Here is a 14,540-nt window from a genome sequence, read left to right as displayed (position 1 = left end):
CTGGTGGGTCCTGGAAGGTCCTGGAAGGTTCTAGAAGGTTCTGTCAGGTCCTGGCAGGTCCCTCCCTATTTCCCAGCGATCAGGGGGTTCCTGAGCACCACGATGACCGAGACTGGGAGGGGTCTGGGAGGTTCCTGAGGGATCTGGGAAAGTTCTGGAAGGTTCTGATGGGTTCTAGAAGGTTCTGATGGGTCCTGGCAGGTCCTGGAAGGTTCTGACAGGTCCTGGCAGGTCCTGGCAGGTCCATCCCTACTTGCCAGCGATCAGGGGGTTCCTGAGCACCACGATGACCGAGTCCCCCCGCAGGAACATCTTGGAGATGTAGCGATCCTTGTTGACGGGCTGGATTTCTTTTTGCCTTTGCCGCTCTTGGGCACCTCGGTCCACATCTCTTGACGTTCTCCAGCACCATGTTACAGTGCCTGGGGGAAACAATGGGAATTTGGGGGGAAATTGGGATAAAAATGGGAATTTGGGGGAAAATTGGGATTTTTGGGGGGGAAATGGGGAGAAAAATGGGATTTTGGGGAAAAAAATGAGATTTTGGGGAAAAAATTGGGATTTTGAGGGGGCAAAATTGGGTTTGGGGAGGAGAAAATGGGGGGAAATGGGATTTGGGGGAGAAAATGGGGTTTGGAGGAGAAAATGGGATTTTGGGGAAACAATGGGGGGGAAAAGAGATTTGGGGGAGAAAATGGGATTTGGGGGGAGAAAATTGGGAGAAAAATGGATTTTGGGAAAAATTGGGAGAAAAATGGAATATTGGGGAAAAAAATGGGAGAAAAATGGGATTTTGAGGGGAGAAAACGTGGGGAGAAAAATGGGATTTTAGGGAGAGAAAATGGGGAGAAAAATGGGATTTGGGGGGAAAAATGGATTTTGGGGGGAGAAAATGGGGTTTGGGAGATGGGAAATGGGGTTTGGGGGGAGAAAAAATGGGATTTTGGGGGAAGAAATGGGGAGAAAATGGGATTTTGGGGGGAGAAAATGGGATTTGGGGGAAAAATTTGGGATAAAAATGGAATTTGGAGGGAAAAAAAAGGGATTTGGGAGAAATTTGGATTAAAAATGGGATTTGGGGGAAAAAATTGGGATTTTGGGAGAGAAAATGGGATTTGGGGGGAAAAATTGGATTTTCAGGCGAAAAATGGGGAGAAAAATGGGATTTGGGGGAAAAAATGGGAGAAAAATGGGATTTTGGGGAAACAATGGGGGGAAATGGGATTTGGGGAGAGAAAATGGGATTTTTTGGGGAAAAAATGGGGTTCAGGGGAGAAAATGGGGAGAAAAATGGGATTTTGGGGGGAGAAAATGGGGGGAAAATGGGATTTTGGGGGGGAAAATTGGGGATAAAAATGGGATTTTGGGGAAAAATTTGGATAAAAATGGGATTTGGGGGAAAAATGGGGAGAAAAATGGGATTTGGGGGGAAAAAATTGGGATTTGGGGGGAAAAAATGGGGTTTGGGGGGGAAAAAATGGGGAGAAAAATGGGATTTGGCGGAAAAAAAAAAGAGATTTTGGGGGAAAAAAATGGGATTTTGGGGGGGCAAAATGGGGTTTGGGGAGGAGGAAAATGGGATTTGGGGGGAGAAAATGGGGGTTTGGAGGGAAATGGGATTTTGGGGAAACAATGGGGGGAAAAGAGGATTTGGGGGGGGAAAATTGGGAGAAAAATGGGATTTTGGGAAAAAAATTGGGAGAAAATGGGATTTTGAGGGGGAAAACATGGGAGAAAAATGGGATTTGGAGGGAAAAATGGGATTTTGGGGGGAGAAAGAAAATGGGGTTTGGGAGATGGGAAATGGGATTTTGGGGGGAGAAATGGGATTTGGGGGGAAAATTTGGGATAAAAATGGGATTTGGAGGGAAAAAAAAAGGGATTTGGGGAGAATTTGGATTAAAATGGGATTTGGGGAAAAAAATTGGGATTTTGGGAGAGAAAAATGGGATTTGGGGGAGAAAAATTGTATTTTCAGGCGAAAAATGGGGAGAAAAATGGGATTTGGGGGAAAAAAATGGGGGAGAAAAAATGGGATTTTTGGGGGACAAATGGGGGGGAAAATGGATTTGGGGAGAGAAAATGGATTTTTTTGGGGAAAAAATGGGTTTGGGGGGGAAAAATGGGGAGAAAAATGGGATTTTGGGGGGAGAAAATGGGGGGAAAATGGGACTTGGGGGGAGAAAATGGGGGGGAAAATGGGATTTTGGGGGAGAAATGGGATTTAGGGGAGAAGATGGGGATTTGGGGGGGAACAGGGAGAGAGAGAACTGAGGACACCTTGGGGACACCCTGGGGACATTGAGGACAAACCTGTCCAAGGCCAGGGCAGCCCTTGAGGTCATTGAGCTGACCCTGGGGTCACCATGGGGATACTGAGGACACCATAAAGACACCATGAGGACACTGTGGTGACCTTGGGACACCTTGGGGACACTGGGGATATTGAGGACACCTTAGGGACACCGTGGGGACACCCTGGGGACACTGAGGACAGACCTGTCCAAGGCTCAGAGGAGCCCTTGAGGTCACTGAGCTGACCTGGGGTCACCGTGGGGATACTGAGGACACCATGAGGACCACTGTGGTGACCATGGTGACACCTTGGGACACTTGGGGACCTTGAGGACACCTTGGGACACTGGGGACACCTTGGGGACATTGAGAACAGACCCACCCAAGGCCCAGGGCAGCCCTTGGGGTCACTGAGCTGACCCTGGGGATACCGAGGGGACACTGTGTTGACCCTGGGGACACCATGGGGACACCTTGGATACTCTGGGGACACCTTGGGGACACTGAGGACACTGGGGACAAACCTGTCCAAAGTCCAGGCAGCCCTTGTGGTCACTGAGCTGACCCTGGGGTCACCACGAGGATACTGAGGGGACACTGTGGTGACCAATGGGGACACCTTGGGGACACTGGTGACACCTTGGGGATCCTGGTGACACCTTGGTGACACCTTGGTGACCTTGGAGACCCTGGAGACACTGGGGACAGACCCATCCAAGGCCCAGGGCAGCCCTTGAGGTCACTGAGCTGACCCTGGGGTCATCATGAGGATACCATGAAGACACCCTGGGGACTCTGGTGACACCTTGGTGACACCTTGGGGACCCTGGGGACCGAGGCCACACCTGTCGAAGGCCTTGACGCGCCCAGCAGCTTCTTGTTGTTCCTGCAGTTGATGAGCCTCTGGGTGTTGTTCTTGACGCTCTGCGTCAGCACCGACAGCGGGCCCGTGTTGAACTCCTCCTCCTCGCGCTTCTGCAGCTCCTCGGGCGTCATCTCGCTCTTGGGCTTGTTCAGGAGAGACATGGGACATCAGGGGGACATTGGGGACATCGTTTGGGACATTGTGGAGACCCAGGGACACCAGGATGTCACAGGGACAGAGGGAAATCAGGGGAATGTGGGACATGGAGATCATTCCTGGGGTCATCTCGCTCTTGGGCTTGTTCAGCAGGGACCTGGGACATTGGGGACATCAGGGGACATCAGGGGGACGTTGGGGCATCAGGGGGACACCAGGATATCACAGGGACAGAGGGAAATCAGGGGAATGTGGATACACGGGGACATGGAGATCGTTCCCTGGGGACACTCGCTCTTGGCTTGTTCAGCAGGGACCTGGGGACGTTGGGGACATCAGGGGACATCAGGGGGACGGTTGGGGACTCGTGGGGACATGACAGGGACACCAGGGGTACATCAGGGACACCAGGATATCACTGATTAAATGGAAATCAGGGGAATGTGGGGACATGGAGATCGTTCCCTGGGGTCATCTCGCTCTTGGGCTCGTTCAGGTCAGGGATCGGGGACATCAGGGGACATCAGGGGGACATCAGGATACGATGGGGACACGACAGGGACACCAGGGACACCAGGGGGACACCAGGGTATCACAGGGACAGAGGGAAATCAGGGAATGTGGGGACACGGAGATCGTTCCCTGGGGTCATTTCGCTCTTGGGCTCATTCAGCAGGGACCTGGGAACCTTGGGGAATCAGGGGACGTTGGGACATCGTTTGGGACATTGTGGGACCCAAGGACAGCAGGGGGACACGACAGGGACACCAGGATATCACAGGGACAGCAGGGGAATGTGGGGACACGGGGACACAGAGATCGTTCCCTGGGGACATCTCGCTCTGGGGCTCGTTCAGCAGGGACCTGGGGACATCAGGGGACGTTGGGGACATCGTTTGGGACATTGTGGGGACACAACAGGGACACCAGGATATCACAGGGACAGCAGGGGAACCAGGGATTGTGGGGACATGGAGATCGTTCCCTGGGACGTCTCGCTCTTGGCTTGTTCAGGAGAGACCTGGGACGTTGGGGACATCAGGGACTTGTGGGGACACAGTGACATCGTTTGGGACATTGTGAGAACACCAGGGACACCAGGGTATCACAGGGACAGAGGGAAATCAGGGGATTGTGGGGACATGGAGATCGTTCCCTGGGGTTATCTCACTCCTGGGCTCGTTCAGCAGGGTCCTGGGACATCAGGGGGACCCAGGGGACATCAGGGGGACGTTAGGGACATCAGGGGACACCAGGATATCACAGGGATAGAGGGAAAGCAGGGGAATGTGGGGACACAGGGAGGGGACACCGGGACAGGTTTGGGGACATGGGACGGGTTTGGGGACACGGGATGAGGACACTGGACAGGGATGGGGACTCTAGGACAGATTTGGGGACACCAGGACAGATTTGGGGACACAGTACAGGGCTGAGGACACCAGACAGGTTTGGGACACGGATGAGGACACTGGACAGGGATGGGGACACCAGGACAGATTTGGGGACAGCGCCAGGACGGCGACAAAAGCGGGCCAGGCCCAGGCCCGTCCCGCCGCCGCTCCCCATCCCCAGTTCCGCCTCTCCCCGGTTCCCCCCGCTCGCCCCCCGCTCCCGCTCCCTCCGCTTCCCCGCTCCTCCCCATTCCCGTTTTTTCCCGGTTCCCCCCCGATTTCCCCGGTTTTTTTTTCGCGGTTTTTTCCCGTTTTTTCCCCGTTTCCCCCGCGCCGCTCTCACATGGCTGCCGCTCTCCCGCTCCCGCCGCTTCCGCCGAACTTCCGGGGCACGGCGTGGGCGGAACCACTTCCGGTCACAGCGGAGCGGCGGCCAATGGGATTGCGAAGTGGGCGTGGTCATAATGCAATGGGCGTGGTTTAGGAAAGGGGCGTGGCCTCAAGGGCGTTTGGGGGTCCCGGGGAATTTTGGGGGTCCCAGAGGGAATTTGGGGGAACCCAGGGGGTTTGTGGGGTCTCAGAGGGGATTTTGGGTCTAGAGAGGATTTTGGGGGATCCCAGGGAATCTGGGGGGTCCTAGGGGGATTTTTGGGGGATCCTAGGGGGGTTTAGGGTCCTCTGAGGGATTTGGGGATGTTGAGAGGGATTTTGGGGGTCCCAGGGCATTTGGGGGGTCCCAGGACGAATTTGGGGGGTCCCAGGGGGGATTTTGGGGGGTCTCAGGGGAATTTGGGTCTCAGGGGAAATTTGGGGGGGGGTCTCAAAAAGAATTTTGGGGGTCCCAGGGGGCGTGGCCGATGTTTTGTGGGCGTGGTCTCAGGGTTGTGCGTGACACGTGCCCAAAAAGGGGCGTGACCAAAAATGGGTGTGGCATTTCATCATCAAAGTGGGCGTGGTCTCAGGGGGCGTGGGAGCCAGGTGAGGGGGTGACCGAGGTTAGACCACGCCCACATTGAGGTGGGGATCGGTGGGCGTGGTTATAAAGTGGGCGTGACTTTGTGGGGTGTGGCAGAATGGGGCGTGGTCCTCGAAGGGGCGTGTCCCGTGTGGTTATTTTGGGAGGGGGCGTGTCTAACGAGGGGGTGTGTCACTATGTGGGCGTGGCATTAACCAAAGGGGCGTGTGCAAAAAGGGGGCGTGTCCCAGTGGAGGGGGGCGTGTCCAGTGAGGGGTGTGCGAGGGGGCGTGGCCGCGGAGGGGGCGTGGCCGGGGCGGAGGGGGCGTGGCCGAGGAGGGGGCTCGGCGCGTGGGTGCGGAGGGCGCGGCAGCGGCGGCCATGGACGGGCGGCCCGGGCCGAGGTACGGGGGGACACGAGGGGATTTTGGGGAGGGGTCCCGAGTTGAGACCCCGGGATGGGTCACGGGCACGGGGACTCCCGGGAATGCGACCCCCGGGGGGGCGGGGTCCGGGAATGCGACCCCCGGAGGGGCGGGGGTCCGACCCCGGGGCGGGGGTCCCGCGGTTGGGACCCTCGGAGGGGTCGGGCTCGGTTTGGGGGGGGGGGGGTCCCGGGGCTGGGATTGCCCGGGAGGGTCCGGGATCGGTCACCGAGGGGGTGGGGTCCGGTCCTGGGGGGTCCGGGGCTGGAATTCCCGAGGGGGGGGTCCGGGATCGGTGACCGGGGAGGTGGGGTCCGGTCGGGCCGACCCCCGGGGGGGGCGGAATCGGTGAACGGGACCCTCGGGGGGGCGGGGTCCGGTCCGGGGGGGGTCCCGGGGTCCCGGAAAGGGCGGGATCGGTCTGGGGGGGGGTCCCGGTAATGGGACCCTCGGGGGGGGGCGGGGTCCGGTTGATTTTGGGGGGTCCCGGAACAGGAATTGGGGGAGGGGGACGCGGGATCACGCCCCCCCAGCACCGGGACCTCCGAGGGGGGCGGGACCGGGAACCGGGGGAGGGTCCCGGGGCGGTTTGGGGGTCCCGTGGGAATGAGGGGGTCGGGACCCGCCCCCCGAACACACTGGGGGGGACACGGGGGGAGTTTGGGGACTTTGGGACCTCCTGGAAGGTCCCGGATCAGGGTGGGACCCCCCGAATTGGGGGGGGGGGGTCGGTCCCACGTGGCACCCGAGGGGGGTCCCGGCACGAGGGGGGGCTCGGGGACCCCCCAGAAAGTGTCGGAGGGGGGACACTGGAGGGGGACAGGGGGGGACACGAGTGGCCTCGTGGGGACACGTGTGGGACACGTGGGGGACACGCGTGTGCTCCTGCGGCCGTGCTAGTACCAGTTTAGAGACTGGTACTGGTCCCAGTTAGAGACTGGTACTGGTCCCAGTTACTGCACTGGTACTGGTCCCAGTTAGCACCTGGTACTGGTCCCAGTTAGAGATTGGTACTGGTCCCAGTTGGAGACTGGTACTGGTCCCAGTTGAGATTGGTACTGGTCCCAGTTACTGCCTGGTACTGGTACCAGTTAGCGCCTGGTACTGGTCCCAGTTAGAGATTGGTACTGGTCCCAGTTGGAGACTGGTACTGGTCCCAGTTAGAGATTCGTACTGGTCCAGTTAGTGCTTGGTACTGGTTCTAGTTAGAGACTGGTACTGGTCCCAGTTAGTGCGTGGTGCTGGTCCCAGTTAGTGCCTTGTACTGGTGCCAGTTAGTGCTTGGTACTGGTCCCAGTTAGTGCCTGGTACTGGTCCCAGTTAGAGACTGGTACTGGTCCCAGTTAGCGCCCTGTACTGGTGCCAGTTAGCGCCCTGTACTGGTCCCAGTTAGCGCCTGGTGCTGGTGCCAGTTAGTGCCTGGTACTGGTTGCTCTTAGTGACAGGTACTGTCCCAGTTACTGGCCGGTACTGGTGCCAGTTAGCGCCTGGTGCTGGTCCCAGTTAGCGCCTGGTGCTGGTCCCGGTTAGCGCTGGTACTGGTGCCAGTGAGTGACAGTACTGGTCCAAATTAGCACCTTGTGCTAATTGGTACCAGTTAGCGCCTGGTACTGGTCCCACTCCCATTTCTGTACTGGTCCCAGTCCCATTCCGGTTCTGGTCCCAGTCCCATTCCGGTTCTGATCCCAGTCCCATGCCCATACTGGTCCCATTCCCACCCCGGTACTGGTCCCAGTCCCATTCCCGTACTGGTCCCAATTAGCACCCGGTTCTGATTCCAGTCCCACTCCCGTACTGGTCCCATTCCCTTCCTGAACTGGTCCCATTCCCGTCCTGGTCCCAGTCCCATTCCGGTACTGGTCCCAGTCCCATTCCAGTTCTGATCCCAGTTATTGCCCTGTACTGGTCCCAGTCCCATTACTGTTCTGGTCCCAGTCCCATTCCAGGTCTGATCCCAGTCCCATTCCTGTACTGGTCCCAGTTAGCACCCAGTTCTGATTCCAGTCCCACCCCGGTCCCATTCTCATTCCTGAACTGGTCCAGTCCCATTCCCTTACTGGTCCCAGTCCCACCCCAGTCCTGGTCCCATTCCTGAACTGGTCCCAGTTAGCACCCGGTTCTGATTCCAGTCCCATTCCTCAACTGGTCCCAGTCCCATTCCTGAACTGGTCCCAGTCCTACCCTGGTCCCGGTCCCATTCTGGTCCCGGTCCCATTCCGGTACTGGTCCCATTCCCGTACTGATCCCAGTCCCATACTGGTCCCAGTTAAAACCTGATTCTGGTCCCAGTCCCATTCCGGTTCTGATCCCAGTCCTATCCTGGTACTGGTCCCAGTCCCATTCCTGAGCTGGTCCAGTCCCGTACTGGTCCCCGTCCCACCCCGGTCCCATTCCCATTCCTTTACTGTCCCATTCCCCGTACCGGTCCTGATCCCAGTCCCATTCCCGTACTGGTCCCAGTCCCATTCCCGTACTGGTCCCACTCCTGTACTGGTCCCATTCCCGTACTGGTCCCATTCCCATTCCAGTTCTGATCCCATTCCCATTCTGTTACTGGTCCCAGTCCCTTCCTGAACTGGTCCCAGTCCCATTCCTGTTCTGATCCCAGTCCCATTCCCATACTGCTCCCAGTTAGTGTCCCGTACTGGTCCCATTCCATTCTGATACTGGTCCCATCCCCGTACGGGTCCCAGTCCCATTCCCATACTGGTCCCAGTTAACACCTGGTTCTGATCCCAGTCCCATTCCCGTACTGGTCCCATTCCCATTCCGATACTTGGTCCCATTCCCGTCCCCGTACTGGTCCCAGTCCTGAACTGGTCCCATTCCCATTCCCCTACTGTCCCGTCCCATTCCCGTACTGGTCCCGTTCCCGTACTGGTCCCGGTCCCGTTCCCTGTTCTGATCCCAGTCCCATTCCCATACTGGTCCCAGTTAGTGTCCCGTACTGGTCCCATTCCCATTCCGATACTGGTCCCATTCCCACCCCGCCCACCCCCGCGCTCCCCGCCCCTCATTTCCATAAATCTCCATAAATTTGCATGGCCCCGCCCCCCGCGCTCCCCCGGCCGCGGCCCCGGGCTCGGAGCCAGGGACAGGAACGGGAACGGGAACAGCACCGGGAACAGCCCGTCCCGGCCCCGGGCGGCACGTGCGCGGCCCCACGGCCCGGGCGGGGCACCACGGGGGGGACGGGGGGGAAACGGGGGGAAAAGGGCGAAAAACGGCGAAAACGGCGAAAATAGAGAAAAAAGCGAAAAATAGCAAAAAAACCGGGGAAATGGGAAAAATGGGGGGAAATGGGGAAAAAATGGGGGAATGGGGGAGACAGGGGGGAAAAAACGGGGAGAAAAGGCGAAAAACGGCGAAAAATAGCGAAAAAGAGCGAAAAATAGCGAAAAATAGCAAAAAAAGGGGAAATGGGGAAAAATGGGGAAAACGGCAAAAAATTGTGAAAAAACAGCAAAAAATGGGGGAATGGGGGAGACAGGGGGGAAAAACGGGGAGAAAAGGGCGAAAAACGGCGAAAAACTGCGAAAAATAGCGAAAAATAGCGAAAATAGCGAAAAATATAGCGAAAAAACCGGGGGGAAATGGGGAAAAAATGGGGGAGAAATGGGGAAAAAATGGGGAAAAACAGCAAAAAATGGGGGAAATGGGGGAAAAATGGGGGAAATGGGAAAAAATGGGGGGGGAAAACAGCAAAAAATGGGGGAAATGGGGAAAAAATGGGGAATGGGGAGACAGGGGGGAAAAACGGGGAGAAAAGGGCGAAAAACGGCGAAAAACGGCGAAAAACAGCGAAAAATAGCGAAAAATAGCAAAAAAAAACCGGGGGGAAATGGGAAAAAATGGGGAGAAATGGGAAAAATGGGGAATGGGGAAAAACACGGGGGAAATGGGGAGACGGGGGGAAATGGGGAGAAAAGGCGAAAACCGGCGAAAAACTGCGAAAAATAGAGAAAAATAGCGAAAAAGAAAAAAAAACCGGGGGAAATGGGGAAAAATGGGGGAGAAACGGCAAAAAATGGGGGGAAATGGGGAAAAAACAGCAAAAAAATGGGGGGAAATGGGGAAAAAATGGGGGGAAATGGGGAAACACCGCGGGAAATGGGGAAAAGGCGAAAAACGGCGAAAAACTGCGAAAAATAATCAAAAAACCAGCGAAAAATAGCGAAAAACACGGGGGGAATGGGGAAAAAATGGGGAGAAATGGGGAAAAAACAGCAAAAAATGGGGGGAATGGGAAAAATGGGGGAAATGGGGAAACCCGGCGGGAAATGGGGGAAAAGGGCGAAAAACGGCGAAAAACTGCGAAAAATAGCAAAAAACCCAGCGAAAAATAGAAAAAAAAACGGGGGGAAATGGGGAAAAAATGGGGGAGAAACGGTAAAAAATGGGGAAAAAACAGCAAAAAATGGGGGAATGGGGAGACAGGGGGGAAAACGGGAAGAAAAGGGCGAAAAACGGCGAAAAATAGCGAAAAAACACAGCGAAAAATAGCAAAAAAACCGGGGGGAAATGGGGAAAAAATGGGGGAGAACGGCAAAAAATGGGGAAAAAACAGCAAAAATGGGAATGGGGGAGACAGGGGGGAAAACGGGGAGAAAAGGGCGAAAAACGGCGAAAAACAGCGAAAAATAGCGAAAAATAGCAAAAAAACCCGGCGAAAAATAGCGAAAAAAACGGGGGGAAATGGGGAAAAATGGGGAGAAACGGCAAAAAATGGGGGAAAACAGAAAAAAATGGGGGGAAATGGGGAAAAAATGGGGGGAAATGGGGGAAAAATGGGAAAAAATGGAAAAATGGGAAAAGATGGGAAAAAATGGGGGAAATGGGGGAAAAATGGGGGAGAAATGGGGAAAAAATGGGGGAAACAGCAAAAAATGGGGGAAATGGGGAAAAAATGGGGGGAAAACGCAAAAAATGGGGGAAATGGGGAAAAATGGGGAGAACGGCAAAAAATGGGGAAAAAACGGCAAAAAATGGGGGAAATGGGGAAAAAATGGGGGGGAAACAGAAAAAAATGGGGACACGGGAAAAATCCGGGGGAAATGGGGAAAAAATGGGGTGAAATGGGGAAAAATGGGGGGAATGGGGAAAAACACGGGGGGACATGGGGGAGACGGGGGGGAAATGGGAGAAAAGGGCGAAAAACAGTGAAAAACAGCGAAAACCAGCAAAAAACCCGGGGGGAAACGGAGAAAAAATGGGGGAGAACGGGGAAAACTGGGGGGGAAATGGGGAAAAATTAGGAGAAAACGGCAAAAAACAGCGAAAAAAGGGGAGAAACAGCAAAAAACCCGGGGAAACAGCGAAAAAATGGGGGAAAACAGAAAAAAAATGGGTAGAAATGGGAAAAATGGGGGGAAATGGGGGGACGTGGGGGGAAATGGGGAAAATGGGGAAAACAGCAAAAAAATGGGGGGAAATGGGGAAATGGGGAAAACAGCAAAACACCGGGGGAAACAGGGGGGAAATGGAAAAAATGGGGGAGACAGGGAAAAAATGGGGAAAACCAGCAAAAAACAGCGGAAAAATGGGGAAATGGGAATATGGGACACGAGAACAGACAGGAAATCCTGGAAATGGGAAATCCTAGAAAATGGGGAAAACACAGAAAAAATGGGATAGTGGGGAAAACAGCCAAAAAAAATGGGGAAAAACAACCAAAAATTGGGGGAAATGGGGATAAGGGATGGTGGCAACGTTTGGGAATGAGAACATGAAGGAAATCTTGGAAAATGAGGAAAAAATGGGAAAAAAAGGGGAAAACAGTGAAAAATGGGGAAATGGAGATATGGGACATGGGAATGGGAGGAAACCATGGGAAAATGGGAAATCCTGGAAAAATGGGGAAAATGGGGGGGAGATGGGGAAAATGGGGAAAAAATGGGGAAAAAATTGGGAAAAATGGGGAAAAATGGGAAAAACAGTGAAAGAATGGGGCAATAGGAAAAATTGGGAAAAAATGAAAAAATGGGGGAATATGAGAAAGTGGGGATGCAGGGGAATGGGAAATTTGGGGTGCAGGGGGGGTTTGGGGTTGAATTTGGGTTTTTGGGGGTTGAATTCGGGATTTTTGGGGTTCATTTTTGGGAGGTTTTATGGGTTTTATGCGGATACCGTGCGGGTTTTGCGGTTGAATTCGGGGTTTTTGGATTTCAATTAGGGATTTTTGGGGTTCATTTTTTGGGGTCCCCCCCAGTCTGACCCCCGAGGGTCCCGGGACAGGGTGGGGGTCACTGGGGGAGATAATTTAGGGGTGTTCTATGGGGTTTTTGGTGACACAAGTATCGTTTTTTAGGGGATATTGCGGTTTTGGGATTCAATTCGGGATTTTTGGGTTCATTTTTGGGGTCCCCCCCAGGCCGACCCCGAGGGTCCCCGGGACAGGTTGGGGTCACTGGGAGATGTTTTGGGGGGGTTCTATGGTAGTTTTGGGGGGTTTCTATGGGTTTTTTGGATACAGTGCAATTTTAGGGGTTCAATTCGGGATTTTTGGGTTCATTTTTCGGGGTCCCCCCAGGCCGACCCCCGAGGGCCACCGGGACAGGGTGGGGGTTCACTGGAGATGTTTTGGGGGGATTCTATGTGGGTAATATGTTGGTTTTGGGGGGTTTCTATGAGGTTTTTTGGGACACAATGCAGTTTTTGGGGTTGAATTCGGGTTTTTTGGGGTTCATTTTTGGGGTCCCCCTCAGGCCGACCCCCCAGGGTCCCCAGGACGGATTTGGGTTCAATGGGAGATGTTTTGGGGTTCATTTTTTGGGGATTTATGGGTTTCTATGGTTTTATACGGATACAATGCAGTTTTTGGTGCTCAGTTTGGGGTTTTTGGGTTTCATTTTTTGGGGTGCCCCCAGGCCGACCCCCGAGGGCTCCCGGGACAGGGTGGGGGTCACTGGAAGAGGTTTTTGGCTGCTTTTGGTGACACAGGGATGGTTTTTAGGGAATACAATGCAGTTTTTGGGGATATATTGCGGGTTTTGGGGTTGAACTCGGGATTTTTGGGTTTCAATTCGGGGTTTTTGGGGTTCATTTTTGGGGGTCCTCCCCAGGCCGACCCCCGAGGGTCCCCAGGACAGGTTGGGGTCACTGGGGAGGTTTTGGGGGTTTTTTGGTGATTCGGAGATGGTTTTTTTGGATACAATGCAGTTTTTGGGTTGAATTCGGGGTTTTTGGGGTTGAACTCGGGATTTTTGGGGTTCAATTCGGGATTTTTGGGTTCATTTTTTGGGGTCCCCCCAGTCTGACCCCCGAGGGTCCCCAGGACAGGGTTGGGGTCACTGGGGATGTTTTGGGGGGATTCTATGGGGGTTCTATCTTGGTTTTGGGGGTTTCTATGGGTTTTATGCGGATACAGCGCAGTTTTTCGGGTTCAATTCGGGGTTTTTGGGGTTCATTTTTGGGGTCCCCCCAGGCCGACCCCCGAGGGCCGCCGGGACAGGTTGGGGGTCACTGGGGGAGGTTTTGGGGCTGTTTTTGGTGATCCAGGGATGGTTTTTTTGGGATACAATGCAGTTTTTGGGGAATATATTGCGGTTTTTGGGTTTCCAATTCGGGCTTTTGGGGTTCATTTTTTGGGGTCCCCCCAGGCCGACCCTCGAGAGTCCCCGGGACAGGGTGGGGGTCACCGGGAGATGTTTGGGGCTGTTTTTGGTGACACAGGGATGGATTTGGTGATACAAGGATGGTTTTTTTTGGAATGCAGTGAGTTTTTGGGGTTAAATTTTAGGTTTTTGGGGTTCATTTTTGGGGTCCCCCAGGCCGACCCCGAGGGCTCCGGGACAGGGTGGGGTCACTGGGGGATTTTTTGGGGTTTTTTTGGGTAGGTTTTGGTGATCCAGGGGAGGTTTTCGGTGATACAGGGACGTTTTTAGGGGATATATTGCAGTTTTTGGGGTTAAATTTGGGTTTTTGGGGTTCATTTTGGGGTCCCCCCAGGCCGACCCCCGAGGGTCCCCAGGACAGGGTGGGGGTCACTGGGGAGGTTTTGGGGGATATTCTATTGGGATTTTGTGGGGGTTCTATGGGGATTTTTGGTGATACAGGGAGGATTTTTTGGGATACAATGCAGTTTTTGGGTTTCAATTCGGGTTTTTGGGGTTCATTTTGGGGTCCCCCCCAGGCCGACCCCCGAGGGCCGCCGGAGCGCTCCCGGACGCCGCCCGGTGCGGGCGGAGCCGCGAGGCCGAGGTGTTCGGGCAGCTCGCCCTGGCGCTGCCCTTCGCCCGCGGGTCAGCGCCCACCTGGACAAAAGCGTCCATCATGCGGCTGACCATCAGCTACCTGCGCGTGCACCGCCTGCTGGCCGCGGGTCAGCACCCCGAACCCCGGAATGTACTGGGGACCCACCCCAGAAATCACAAAAATACCCAGGGAACCCCGAACCCCGAAATACCCCGGGAAACCCCAAAAAACCCCGCCAAAAGTACCCCAAAAACCTA

The 14,540-nt window shown here is 54.9% G+C and overlaps 2 protein-coding genes across 2 annotated transcripts in view; one reads left to right on the top strand and one right to left on the bottom strand.

Moving 5' to 3' along the window:
* Positions 1-163: 163 nt before the first annotated feature.
* On the bottom strand, positions 164-3,321 carry LOC117009656 (small nuclear ribonucleoprotein Sm D2-like). Its single transcript, XM_033083967.1, is given in 5 exon segments — positions 164-344; positions 347-394; positions 397-422; positions 3,141-3,165; positions 3,168-3,321. Coding segments are annotated over 5 exon segments (348 nt in total). The 3' UTR covers positions 164-249.
* Positions 3,322-6,046: 2,725 nt separating this feature from the next.
* Positions 6,047-14,540, top strand: part of LOC117009598 (hypoxia-inducible factor 3-alpha-like) — a 29,058-nt gene continuing 20,564 nt past the window's right edge. Inside the window, 3 exon segments of the mRNA XM_042780108.1 lie at positions 6,047-6,069; positions 7,159-7,214; positions 14,222-14,410. Coding sequence (XP_042636042.1) covers positions 6,047-6,069; positions 7,159-7,214; positions 14,222-14,410 — 268 coding nt within the window.

Source organism: Catharus ustulatus, chromosome 34, assembly GCF_009819885.2.
Source record: "Catharus ustulatus isolate bCatUst1 chromosome 34, bCatUst1.pri.v2, whole genome shotgun sequence".
In the NCBI taxonomy this organism is placed as follows: Eukaryota; Metazoa; Chordata; class Aves; order Passeriformes; family Turdidae; genus Catharus; species Catharus ustulatus.
The sequence above is the reverse complement of the archived record's forward strand: the minus strand, read 5'-3'. Positions and strand labels throughout refer to the sequence as shown.